General features: G+C 33.0%; 1 protein-coding gene across 4 annotated transcripts in view; it reads right to left on the bottom strand.

Annotated features, from left to right (window-relative positions):
• Positions 1-10,736: 10,736 nt before the first annotated feature.
• pod1 (coronin) overlaps positions 10,737-14,183 on the bottom strand; it is a 28,343-nt gene continuing 24,896 nt past the window's right edge. For all 4 annotated transcript variants that reach the window (XM_017614690.1, XM_017614691.1, XM_017614692.1 and 1 more), the window contains one exon: positions 10,737-12,323. In XM_017614690.1, the coding sequence (XP_017470179.1) occupies positions 12,228-12,323 (96 nt within the window). In that variant the 3' untranslated portion in view covers positions 10,737-12,227. The remainder of the gene's footprint in view (positions 12,324-14,183) is intronic.

The raw sequence follows: 14,183 nt of genomic DNA, 5'->3' as shown, positions 1-14,183 counted from the left end.
ATTTTCATATTAAAACTACTGGTGTCTTAATTTTGTTACATACATATATCTTATGTGTTATTGATATTGAGAATAGCACGTTGGTGTAAAATTGTTGTTGTTAATTTTTATATTTTTTTGAAGATATTATGTACGACCAGCACCAAAATTGTGGGCCAGAGTGGTTGCTGTTATGTTTAAGTGTAAGTATGTATGAATGTGTTTATATTATTTTGCATGAGAAAATGTTTTGTATCGTATTTATTTAGTTAATGCTTGTAATATAACCTATGTATTTTGAGAATTCTAAGTTTCGAAAAGTGTAAATACTTTTGTTAGATTATTCATTTAATAAAGTTAAATTTTTTTTGTATAATTTTGTGTAAACATTATGGCAATTTTTATTGAAGTCTTTTCGTTATTGCAGCGATTTGTCGGTTTGTGATGTCATATACATAAAACATTTCAGTAACACATTCGGCAACAATATCGAATTGCAGAACAAAGTTAATTTTTGAGTATTTCACAGAATTAAGGGCGTTTTTTGAAAATCGTTCAGGCAACGGAGAGTCAAAATATGTTCAGCTTGTTCATGAATGTTTTTATTGCACCTGCACTAACAAAAACTCTAAACCATTTCAAAATCCCAGTATTTGTATATACATACATATCTACATACTCGTAGTGACAATATGAGGCCTTCTTTATAAAATATTCAAACTTAAACTGGCGTTCTATGTACCCTTCGGGACATTGGTAAAAATGTTTTTAATAACATCTTAGTATTGAATTTTGTATACTCATCGATCTGTTCGGTAACAAAATTAGTGATCACCAGCTAGCAATAAAAGCGAAGAGCGCACAGTGAGACGTCCCCGTTTAAGCTGCGGCCAAAAATAGTAACTGTACCCCAAATTCTGCGAAATTTTGCATTTGGTCTTTCCTGAACTTGGGGAATGAAAACATGTGGAAAATAGTAAAGTTCGGCGCAGTGCCACGTGCATATAAGTCCCCAAATATCGTCAACTTCAGTTCACATTTTAGGTCATGAGGGCCAGACGAGCCCATCTAAAAAAAAAAAAAAACTTGTAATATGAGAAAGAAGGATGTTTAAAAAATAAATGCGGTCTTTTACTAAAAAGTTCATTGCATCTACGTGATACTACATACCACAGTAAAAGAAAACTGAGAGGGCGTGCCTCAGGCAATTACCGTTTCGATTCTAGTAATGCATTTTAAAGGTGCACCTCAAATTTGTTTGAAATGCCAGTTAGGCTACTCTGGCTCTCAATGCCTCTATTACACTCATTATTGCAAAAAAAAATTACCGCGAGCGTTAATCCGAAGTTCTCAAATTTAGAAGATGCATCGTTCTAGTTCAGAACTTTTCTCATGAAGAGAAAGGTCTGAAGGTAGATTATCGTTTATTCAATAGTACTGAACTTTTCGTGCTGTCAAAATGATAACTTACGGCGTTGTCAGTATTAACGAAATTTAATTCGTATTTGGAAATTTGTAGGCTAAATGGCTTAAGGCGTATACGTATGTATGTATCAAGGTTGTTGAGAATATTATTCTGAAATAAAAGTCCTTTCCGGATAATAAACAAACCGCCTATCCAAATTAAACGAATTTCGTATCATATATTTAAAAGCGGACTGAAATAGCTTTTAAACAGATATATCGAACGACCTCTATATATATTTTTTTTTAATAATTTAATACTAAAGAAATTCACATACCTGATACAAGGTTCGTTCTATGGTAATTAATTAATAGTTTCTATTGAAATATTTTTCAGTATATGACTTGCCTCGTTTAGACATTTCAGTTTTAACGCTATTTAAGTCCTCTTTCATTTGTGACCAAACTTGTTTAATTTGGATAAGCGGTTTGTTTATTATCCGGAAAGGACTTTTATTTCGGAAGCAACCACAAAACTGTAGTTGCCTGAATACACACTTTGTGGCAACTGCCGTTGCCAGTTACCATCTGTAATATTATTTCGGCAACTAGCAACGCAACTGAAGTTCGGCTGCTATCCATAATCCCATTATAAAGTGACATTTCCATACAAATTTCGATTCATAACTCATTTAGGGTCTTTTTTATTTCTTATGAATTTGGGTGTAAATGCTTTACACACATTTTTCCCGTGTTGAATTTTTCTTTTAAATCATTTTTAATAAATTTAATAACTTTTAGAATCAAAGCTCATAAATAATACAAGTGTCTTCAGAAGCGAAAATATGTGTTGAATTAAATTGAAGGCAAGTATGGCGATATTTGCAAAAACGTTCTGAATTAAAGTTGAAGCGGAGTTAACAAATCAACAGAACACCTCAGAACATTTCTAAGTTTTGAAAGAGACACAACAACAACTACATAAAAGAAAAGTTCTGCACTAGAACGATGAAACGTCTTAAAAGTTATGAATTTGAGGAAGTTCAGCAAAGAAATATATTTTATTCCTAAAACTGTCTCTCTTCATGTTAAAGACGACGAATCATTAGAGTTTCAAATTACAAAATACGCGTTTTCAATACCTGTGTACTCTATATCGATGGCTGAGTGGAAGGTCGACCTGTATCAGAATTTTACTGAAAGACACCCTATCTCAGAATTCGGTTCAAAAACGCCCTATCTCAATCGAAAATCCATTGATTGCTGAGCTAGGGCGTTTTTGAACCGAATTCTGAGACAGGACGTTTTTCAATCAAATTCTAAAATAGGGCGTTCTTCAATCAAATTCTGAAATAGAGCTTTGTTCAAAATTTTTCTGAGATAGGGCGTGTTCGAACTGGTTGCCGAGATAGGTCGATCTTCCACTCAGCCATCGATAAGGCAAGCAGCACACTTGCCATCGAAAACGGATCTCAACCATGGACAATGCGTCGACTTTTTGCTGAATGCTGCCATTAATAACTACTCCTTCTTGCATTTACTTTTTATATACATGTGTACGTATGTATATTCGTGGTTCGATGTACATAAGAATTTTTACCTTCAGCTACATATAAAAAATAAAATACAAAAACTGTCCTATAGCAATTAATTTTTTAAGCAAAAAACAAAACCGACTTCAATTCTCATAAGATTATCGTTATCTCTTCATGAACCAATGATCGGATTTAAACCAAATTAGAATGGGACCACCTGTGAGGTAACACCTCTCCTTAAAAAAAAATAGTTATAGAAATCGGGTAACGTGGTCCAAAGTTATGCGGTAACATACATTAAAAAAAAAAACATATTCCGACGAATTGATAACCTTGCTCCTTTTTGTGAAGTCGGTTAAAAAGGAAAATAGGAGCTGAACTCGCAGTTTCTCGCAGCTGAAACCTTTTCGGTCATGACACGCGTCTCAGGGTATTTCAGCGCCTTCCTTGGACTTTTTTAAATAAAGCCTTTTAAAGTTGAAACTTTAAACTTTTATACAGAAAAAATTGTGTATACTTTCAAGTGAAACTCTTATGAATTTCAGTAGGTATGTACAAATTTAAAGCAATGCCTGGCCACAGCTATATGTATTCGAAAACTAGTCATCAAACAGATCGGCCAATGGTGTATCCGCTCTAGTAGAAAAATTTGTTTAAAGTACTTGCAAGAAAATCAAAATTATTTCTTACACATTTTATTTTTTTGGAATGTGTCTACTTTAAACTTTTCCGACGACTGCAAATATAAATATGCCCCTCTATAAAATTTTTTTCAATTTGGATTAGTCGGATATTTTGCAATAAATCTTCGTAATTTCTTTTTCAGAAATAGCTAATCTGTTTTTACAATTTTTTACCGTTGTAGTCCCATTATGGAGTGAAAGCAAAGCAGGGACTCCCACGACCCTCACCTGTACTTAACCGGAATGACTCAGATGTACACACATGCGTACACAATTATGTGTGTATGTAATCTCTTACCTCCTAGAACAAGAAGCGCGCAAAAAAAAGCGCCTGAACAAAAAAATATTCGATCATTTGCAAAAAAAGAAAGGAGTCAGAATTCGCGAAATCGATCACTAAAAATCAGAGTGGGGGGTTGTGCACTAAATTTTGAGTGCATTAGGCACTTCACTAGTAATAAATATATTGGAAGAAATTATACTTTTAACTATTTATCACCAGCTTAGTGATACTGGAAAATTTCTGCACTACTACTAAAAACTTGAATGATTAATCCTTTTCCTGGCGGGTTCGAGATTAACAATACCTAAAAGGTTTGATAATATTGATATTCTAACTTGGCTCATTCTTTGAAATGTGTCCGGTTGCACTGGGGATCTGTGAAGAAGAAATGTTTCACTAGGCTGATGATTTTTTTTTATTTTTTTTCACTATTCGATTGTTAATTTTAGTGGAATTTTTTCATTTCAATATCACAATTCTGAGGGTGATATATTGCAAAATTTTCACTATACTAGCTACTAGTGTAAACTGAAAATTTAGTGCACTTCACCCAACTCTGCTAAAAATGAATGGGTGTTGTTTATTAGTTGGTTGATGTCTAGTTCTGAAGCATTGAAAGAATAATAACCAAGGAACGGATTTTTAGGACCTAATAACATATAAAAAATAAAATAAAAAATAAAATAACGAAATAGGCTGGAAAAGGAAAAATAAAATAGCGAAATAGGCAGGAAAAGGCACTAGAAATATCAAAAAAGGCAAAAGAAGGCACTAAAAAATACAAAAACTTAAAAATAACACGGGTTTACAGGAAAAATATTCAACGGACGCCACTAATCGAGTAAATTTTTTCATATTTCATATTCATATTTTCAGGTGTACATGGCGTATGAGTAGCATTCTTTCCTGCCCATTTTTCATACAAAAAATCTTTGTGCATTTTCATATGACCACCTATTACTTCTTTATTTATCCATCGATTTTCTTCATTATCGACTTGATTTTTTTGTAACAGAACAGGCTCTAACACAGCTTTGAATGTACTAAACGTGCGCTCAACGTTAGTTGATACAAGTGGCGCCTAATTCAAATATGGAACGTTTGAAACTTTTATATTATCAGGAATAAGGGCTTTTTCCTCGCCATATTCACTTTTTTAAAGGTACAATTAGTGTTGGGAAATATCGGGTACGTTTGAGGATCGAGTTCTTTGGTATCGATACTTTAAAGGATCGGGTATTTTTCAGAGTACTGAGTACTTTCTTTAAATATACACATGTTGGTAACATTTCAATACATAGTGTAGAAATCTTAAAAGCTGGCATTATTTTATTCAAATTAATATATGAATCCCAAATTACGTCAAATGAATGGCTAAAGTATTGAACTTGAAAATTATTGAACCTGTCAATTGAGTATAATCTTTTCTGAATACCGTTAAATATAAATAAAATTCAGTACCTTTTATGTCTATTTGACATATAATACTGAGTACTTTGAACCGATCCTAAGAACATGTATCAAAGCGATTATTGGAACAAAGTCTTTTTGAGTATCGAGTACTTTCTTTTAAGTGCTGAGCACGGTGCAGCGAACAAAGGTGGCGCCGTCAGTGGTACCGCTACTTTGGTTTTGCCGATTTTGACAGTTGTGGTAACCTGTAAATACACCTTTGTTTACAAATCAGCGAAAGAGAAATTTGAATTATAAGTGAAAAATCAGTTTAAATCGTGTTAATTTGCAATTTGTGAGTGATTTTTGAGTTGAAGCCTGCGTAAAAACTAATACAATTAAATTAAATTGCGACAACCGTCAAGATGCAAGAAGCGTAGATGCACGCTGGGACGAATCGCTGCATTTTGTGTACATAGGGCACGGCAAAGCCGTTCCCGAAATGTTTCTCTATTATTATATAAATAGCATTTCCTCACAATGATTTTGTTTCTGCTCCACGCAGCCTCCATTAGCTAGTTAACTTATCAGTCCCGCAGAGACGCTGCTGCAGCTTTCTGCAGCAGCCTTAATGCAAAGCAATGGAGTGCACTAAAACGTTTGCTGAAGCAGCCTCAATTGCAAAGCAATGGAGTGCACTACAATGTTCACTGTTCTCTAATAGATTAGGTGAAAAATGCAATATTTTCGCATTTAGCAAAATTACAACACGTTTTTCGCAGTAAATTGAACTGCTTTGGCTGTTTCAACTCGTTCTTCTTTTCGCTCTATTCTTTGTTTACTTCTGGTACACAAATGTCAACGCCCAGGACGGCGCAATCTTGTATTCTATCATTCTTGAGTGCTGAGTACTTTCGAGTTCCTTTTTTGAGTACTTAGTACTTTCGTGTTATTTTATGAGGACTGAGTTCTTTGGAGTACTCAGTATCGATAATTTTAAAAATCGGGTGCTGTCAATCCCTTTGAGAATCGAGTTCTGAGTACTTTTGGTATCGATACTGCCCAACACTAGCTACAATAGGCAAAAAAGCAGATATCATAAAAAAACGGAAAAAAAACGCAACATCAAATGTGCATATATGGAATCAGGGAAAGCCAAATCTTGTCATTCTTAATCAAATATACTTTATCTCTTTAGCAGAAAAAAAGGCAATTTCCATAAAATCAGTTCCCTGATAATAACATTAGATTTGCGCTCTGGTTAAAGATTGGTTATCTGGTTAAAAATTATTATTGTGTAGTGTATGTAAACTTAATAAAAAAATATAACCAAATAAGGTGTTAACCAGGCAAGCGTGAACAACCTAAATATGTTAGTATTTGGCCGAGTTTCTCCTCCAATTTATGGTATGCGGAAAAATATTTATATTTACCCAGCAAACACAGCACTAGAGAAACATTTGATTTAACATTAGAATTCTAATGTAGTTCTCTTAAGTTTCTCGAGTCGAAAATCAGGTTAGAGAACTATGTTCGAATTCGATAATAGCATGATTAGAAAAGCGCTGGAAATTAGAAACTAATTAGAATACCACATTGGAATACGACGAACTAAGTCCTTTTTGTAGAAAATGCTATAGATGTCGATAGTTTCTCTAATCGTCCTCTAACCTTCGAATCATTTTCTAACCTAATGTTTGTTGGGATGCGACCATTTAAACTTGGCACTGCATGCGTAGTGTTTGTAATATTTCGATTTTTCAATACATTTATTTGATTTTTGAAATTAATTTTGAATTGGTTTAAAAATCTCAAAACCGAAGACGTTATGTATGCAGCGCCAAGTCTAAATGATCATGTCTTATAAAATATTTGTATGTCAAAAACTAGCAAAATTAATATTTTTGCGGTCATATTTCGGGAATTCCTTTCCATGCTCACGAACTTTAGTTTGTTTAAAATCAAAACCAAATTTTAGTCATCGATTTCACGAATTTTGACTCAAAAGAGAAAACTAGACTAACCAGATTATTATCAGCCGTATTCTGCATTTCGACTCGAATCGAAATTTTCTGCGTTTGGCAACTTTGGTATTCTGCGACCCGTTTCGCTTCGATCAATCTTTGAAATTTACGATTATACCTATTCTACATTTCGATCGAAGTTTCGTTTTTCCAAGTTGCAAATTTGTTGACGGAGAACGTTTCGAATGTTATTTTCGTGGGCTTAAATACAATTTTATAAAAAATTAAGTAAAATATACTGTGCATGATTGTAAAAGTCATCATAAATGAAATTTCTCGATTTCTGTGTTTTCGCGAGCGGCAATACGAAAAATAGGCTCAAATAATGGAAACCAAAAGGGATATTGCGCGGGGTTTTCAAAGAGGAAGTCCAGAAGTTTTTGTTTTCATTAACTTAAAATAAGACTGTGAAATGCACTGAATACAATTTGTTCTTTTTATATAAAATTAATAGATGTACATACCAGAGTTGTGAAAAATTCAGTAATTTTTTAATGCATTAATGGTATTTAAAGCAATAATATTAATGTAAAAAATTAATGCATTAATTTTTGAAATTTAAAGCAAATGAAAATTTCAATGCATTAATTTTGAAAAATGTAATGCTAATGAAATTTTGTTTCATTAAATTGTCCAAGTTAATGCTAATGAAAAAAATTTTAATGCACCAAAACTTTTAATACTTTTGCTCGTTTGCATTATTAAAAACCATTAAATTTTTTTCTAGTTTTTGGAAGCACTTAGAATAATGACTAATAGTTTTTTCAGCTTCATTATGTTATGTAAATTTGTTGAAAAATTCTTCTAAACATTATTAGATGTTTTATGAAAATAAAAGCAATGTGCTTTTGTAGATTTTAATGCTGATTGTTGGTGCATACCGATTACATATATTATGGGCCAAAAACGGACAGATACCCAATTTAGCAGCACATGTACACGACTGAAGACCTACTCTGATCTAAATCAATCATTAAACCGTTTTATAGTTCCATTTGACAATGTGTTTTTACCTATTTAACGACAAATGCCATTGATCTTGACATAGTGAAAACCAGCCTTAACGTCCGTCACTTTTGACCTTAAAATTCTACCCTCAACGTCAGCAAAGAATTTTTACTTCAAAATAAAATTAGTAAATGGGGTTTTAATAGGGCTGTGCGATTATTCGATTACTCGAGCAAGTTGGTTAATCAATTATTCGGTTAATCAATTACTCGAGTAATCAAGATTTTGATTACTCAAAACGATGATTAATCGAGTTACTTGAAATATGATTACTCAAAAAAAATAATTTTGCTCGTTAATAGAGTTTGCTTTGGAAAAAGCTTATTTTCTTTTTTACATTCTGTATATGAAAAAAATTGTTTGCTTTAATTTTTGAAAACAGAAACATTGTTTTCAAAGTATCAAGGAACTTTAACTACCTTATACATATGTAAAGAGTTGAAATGTTGATTACTCATTTTACTCGAAATGTTGATTAATCATAAAGCATTTTACTCAAATATTTTTGTTTTTGGTTAATCAAAAATCTTGATTACTCGAGTAACTGAACTTTTGAGTAATCATAATTTCCAATTAATCGAATAATTGAGTTATTTACTTTATGATTAATTAAAATTTTGAGTAATCAATTAATCGCACAGCCCTAGTTTTTAATGCTTGTTATAATTTTTATGCAATAAATTATTGCAACAGCATTCATTTAAACATTTTAATGTTAATACAAAAAAATCATCAGCATTATTTCTGCGGAATTAATGCATTGAAATTTTCATTTACATTAAATTTCAAAAATTAATGCATTAATTTTTTCCATTTACATTAAAATGGCATGCATTAAAAAATTAATGCATTTTTCACAACTCTCGTACATACACACATACTAGGGCTGTGCGATTAATTGATTACTCAAAATTTTAATTAATCATAAAGTAAATAACTCAATTATTCGATTAATTGGAAATTATGATTACTCAAAAGTTCAGTTACTCGAGTAATCAAGATTTTTGATTAACCAAAAACAAAAATATTTGAGTAAAATGCTTTATGATTAATCAACATTTCGAGTAAAATGAGTAATCAACATTTCAACTCTTTACATATGTATAAAGTAGTTAAAGTTCCTGGATACTTTGAAAACAACGTTTCTGTTTTCAAAAATTAAAACAAAAAATTTTTTTCATATACAGAATGTAAAAAAGAAAATCAGCATTTTCCAAGGCAAACTCTATTAACGAGCAAAATTATTTTTTTGAGTAATCATATTTCAAGTAACTTGATTAATCATCGTTTTGAGTAATCGAAATCTTGATTACTCGAGTAATTGATTAACCGAATAATTGATTAACCAACTTGCTCGAGTAATCGAATAATCGCACAGCCCTAACACATACATAAAAAGTAGAGTTACATAAAAAAATATGTTTTTCATTATTGCTCTCGTTTTTACTAACTTTTTAGAAACAGGTTTGTTGTTTCGAATTCGATTAGCTATGGAAGGATAAGCTTTGTTCTTCCCCTCCTCCTGACGGCTTTCAAAATCGAATTCTTTTGCATTCAAATCTTTCACCCTGTAGTAAATGCAAATGTTGTGGAGTGCTCAAACAACATTTATAATTTCACTGGCTTTGAGCGGTGATTAATGCAGTTCAAGATGAATTTCTTATGATTCTTCACTGAGCTGAAAACGATCAAACATGTCCATAAATCTCCGCCTTTCAACTTCCGCATCAGCAATCTGGGACTCGTTCGCCTCTTAAAGCAATAACGCCGCGGCTATGTATTTTATTCTTATAATTATGTTTCCACTTAAATTAAGAATGATGTTAAATATATTTAGTTATTTTAAAATACTTGCAAAGTTTAACTTCATAAGCTCCTATAGTTTGGTGGCAAATATTTCTTTTGTTTTATTTCGATTTCACATATTCCTAGGCAAATAGCTGATTTCGAAGATGTTTTCGCTCTTCCTCTTCTTCTTTCCATTCGATCGAAATTACGATTGTTTCGGAGCGGAATTCGGGAATGTCGTCGAAATGCAGAATAGGGCTGTATATATACATATTTGAGAAGTTCTGTGACGAAATGCAATCATTACCCTAAAAGAGTTTCTTAGATGACCGAGAGTAACTACCGCCAAATGGATGAATATTTCTAAATAATATCTATGGGTCGAAACACGTGACTTGGGCCAATTAAAAACCTTTATTTTCTTTCCGATTAAGAAGTTAGTGACGTCCTTTAATATAGGTCAAAGTATTGTAATATTCATTTCCCTATACTTTTTTTGCAATAATCCCTTTATGAAAAATGGGGAATTTATTATTAACAAAATCACTTCTTTGATTGGCCAAAATAAAGCCGAATTGTCGCTACGCTGCGACAGTTTTTGGGTTCTAGGAAACATTGTTATTTTTATTTATTTTTAGTTTTTTTTTTTGAACGCTGTTTTGTGATACTCGTATTTTGCGATAATTAACATCTTAGTTCTGTTGAGTATTACCTAATTAAATATAGCTTTTAATTTGGCTCCTCAAATACAGCGAAATACCCCAAAAAAAAATTCCGAAACCATTATTGCTGCAGTTAAAACTATTGAACCTTGATTTACCGCTTGTTTGCTTGAAGGTAATCTTTATAATTGGTGCCGGAAAAAGTGTGTAATTTTAGAAATATCTTCCTACGAAGACGAGAGAGCATATGTTTTTCTTGATTTATATATATATTTTTAATGCATAATCTCCGTTTAGAGTTCAAATTTACAGATAATTATAAATATGTATATTAAAGAGAAAAAGTTGTCACATCAGCTTTGTCATTATAATTTATAATAATTATTATTACCATTTCATTAGCATGTATGTCAGACATCAGTTGTATAAAATACATAACATAAATTTGTAAGCCTTAATTTTATGTGGATGTTTGTATTTATATTTTGCAAAATACATGCGCAATATATAACTACTAAAGATACATATATACTTGTATATAAATATAAATTTAAATATATGCAATTGTAAATAACCAAAAGGAATTTGCATTTCATATGGCAACAGTGTAAAAACGCATTCCTTTGTCAAAAAAAAAAAACAGTAAAAGCCCTACTGTCATTCCATTTCCATGTAGCATCAAAGCGAACAAAGCCATAATTATAACTCTAACCATTAATTTAGAGTAGGTTCTTTAGTGACCAGCGCGAATACAATTCATTTAGAAAAATAAAATAAGTAAATAAATCATTTCTCTTGCCTTATATGTGGAACGCGAAAATTTACACATGCACGATTATTTTTTGGCAAATCTTGAGTATTGATTAAAAATAATGATGTTATAATATGAATGTGGATTAAAGAAAAGTCCTTGGCTCACATAAATATTTTCACACTAACTAAAATACGTTTATATGCAGTCTTTATGTTTTATACCTTTTATGTTTCTAAAGAATTTCGTCCCTGGAAATGTTTCTTACTATTTAATTTACATAAACTTTTTCTATTGCTGCCAAAATTTTCGTTTTGGAAGTCCTTCTTAATGTTTTTCAGAAGGATGTTTATACTGTTTAACTGTTGCTCGTAAATACATAAAAATGTAAGTATGCATATGTGCTTACTTTTGTATATGCATTTTTGCTTCGAATGTTTCATGAGAATGTATGTTAATATGAAAACGAATATAAGTTTTAATTGTAGCAAAAATATTTGTATGGATAGGTATGCATGCACATAAAAGCTAACCACTTATCAAAAGGAAGTCTACTCTTATACTCGCACATATGCATATGTATATTGACTTAGCATATTTCTAAATGCCAAGATCGAAGTGCCAACCGCATTCTCTACCACAAAAGCCTTTTTGGCATGAACGCACCAAGCGTTCAGCGCCGTGGCTGTAATGGTCATTAATTTTTTAATAAACATGTTTAATCCTCTTGCCACTCATTTTCGTCCACACCTTCCATGTCATCTTGTTCCAGTTTGGTATTGTATTCCAGACGGGCACTCACTGATTTCTGAATCTGGAAAATAGAGAAGAAAAGAAAACATGATTCTAGAGACTCACATCGTATTATGGAATCAATAAATACTACGATCTAAACCTCACGGATTATTGAAGTTGCTACATAGTAACAGAAAACTTGTGAAAACTTGAGAAATGTTGTCGATTTTCGGAAAAAATGCGTTAAAATCTAAAAGAAAAAGTACGAAAGCGCCCTCTGGCGGCCCTCAAAAGAAAAAATTAATGCCAGAAATAGTTTCTTCGACCCCAAAAATTTTGAGATATACATTTTGGCTAGTTTTCAATACAGCTGTTTCAACGGGCCACTTTTTGAAAAAAAAAAGCCAGAAAGAAAAAACCGCTGGCTCGAAATTCTTTTTAGCCTTATGGTTGCTTTGGCAAAAATGCTTGAAATTACCCAAATATTCAGGCAACATCATAAGGCGTTCCGTTGATGTCCGGAATGCGCCGTTCTCAAAAGTTCGCAACTTCGTGCTGCCGGCGAGCAATTTTAGGCCCTTGTCGCGGCTGTGTACTTTGTTTGAAATCGGGGTTGCATTTGCGGAGAACAAGCTGTCAAAGGTAACCGTTAAAATGTTGGGGTTATTTACTGTCGGAATGAGTGTGCTATCGGCGTGGATGCCTTGATCTCTTCGCCCAGCTGTTAAAGACGGTGCCGATGATTTCGTAAAAGAGGGTTAGGCTCCGTGTAGTTAAGAAGCGATAATGATCCTTAAGGGCGTTTACCTTCGAACACCGATCATCAATTTCATTTGCGGCCGCCAGTATCGAGCAATCGTCAGCATACGGGAACAGGGAAACCCTTCCGCTGGCTGAGCAAGCTTCGATTTATAGAAGTTAAACAGTACAGGGAGTAGCACACCACCCAATGAAACCCTTTGTTTAGCTCTTCTTGCCTTTGAGATTGATCCAAAAAAATTACTGACGACTATCGTCCACTTAGCTAATATGCGGTCCACCGCTTAATCCATGCACGAGAGGATGCCTCAATGATCTCAGGAATGTAGAATAGCACACGATGTAGAATGCCTTGGACAGTCACTCATGAAAATAAAGCAGGGATCACACGATTTGTACATTTATACAGATTCGAATATTTTGGCAGTCACAGAGTGGTTCTGCTTAGAAACTTGAGTTCAGCTCAATAAAAGAATTTTCATACAACATCACTCTGTAACTGACAAACAGCCCTGTTCTGCAATCGGTGTCGGAATTTAAATGGTGTTCCACATTACGATCGGAACTTTTGTTTCGAAGTTAATCAGCCTCATTGCGTAAGTCGTAAATTAGGCTGCATTGTACGACTTGACAACATTAGCATTGTCTACTGTCGGGCTGAAATAAGTAAACGACGAAAATTGTCGAAAACTATGCAGTGCTGCCAAGTTCTTCCGTTTTAATACACTAGTCGAGTGGAAATTTTAGGCAATGACGCTAAATTTTCGATACGATTCGACTCTCGAAAAACGACTTGCATTCGGCACGACTCTCGCAATGAGGCTGAATATCGAATCCGATTGTAGAAAAAAGGAACAAACCTCCTACTTGTGAATTGTGTTCTAAAGTGTCAAAATTCATTTGAAAAAAATTAGAAAGTAAAACTAAAATGAGTTCAATTGTTTTATTAGCTGTTTTGCTCAATAATGAGCAACAAGCAAATCAAAAATTGAGGCGAAAAATTTTGCGCGATCGCAGTAATCCCATGGAATTATCGAACTCTGCGTAAGTAAGTAGTATGCAAAAAACTGTTTTCTCTTTTGCTATTTCAAACCATCACTCCCCAGCAAACACTGAGGTTAGTTGAGAATGACTGGACAACCAGCCACATTCTCCAATCTCAAATGTTAGAGAACGACTC

The sequence above is a fragment of the Rhagoletis zephyria genome, unplaced genomic scaffold (assembly GCF_001687245.7).
Source record: "Rhagoletis zephyria isolate East Lansing unplaced genomic scaffold, Rhagoletis_zephyria_1.1 Rzeph_scaffold_00883, whole genome shotgun sequence".
NCBI lineage: Eukaryota > Metazoa > Arthropoda > Insecta > Diptera > Tephritidae > Rhagoletis > Rhagoletis zephyria.
This window is presented reverse-complemented; position numbering and strand designations above follow the sequence as displayed.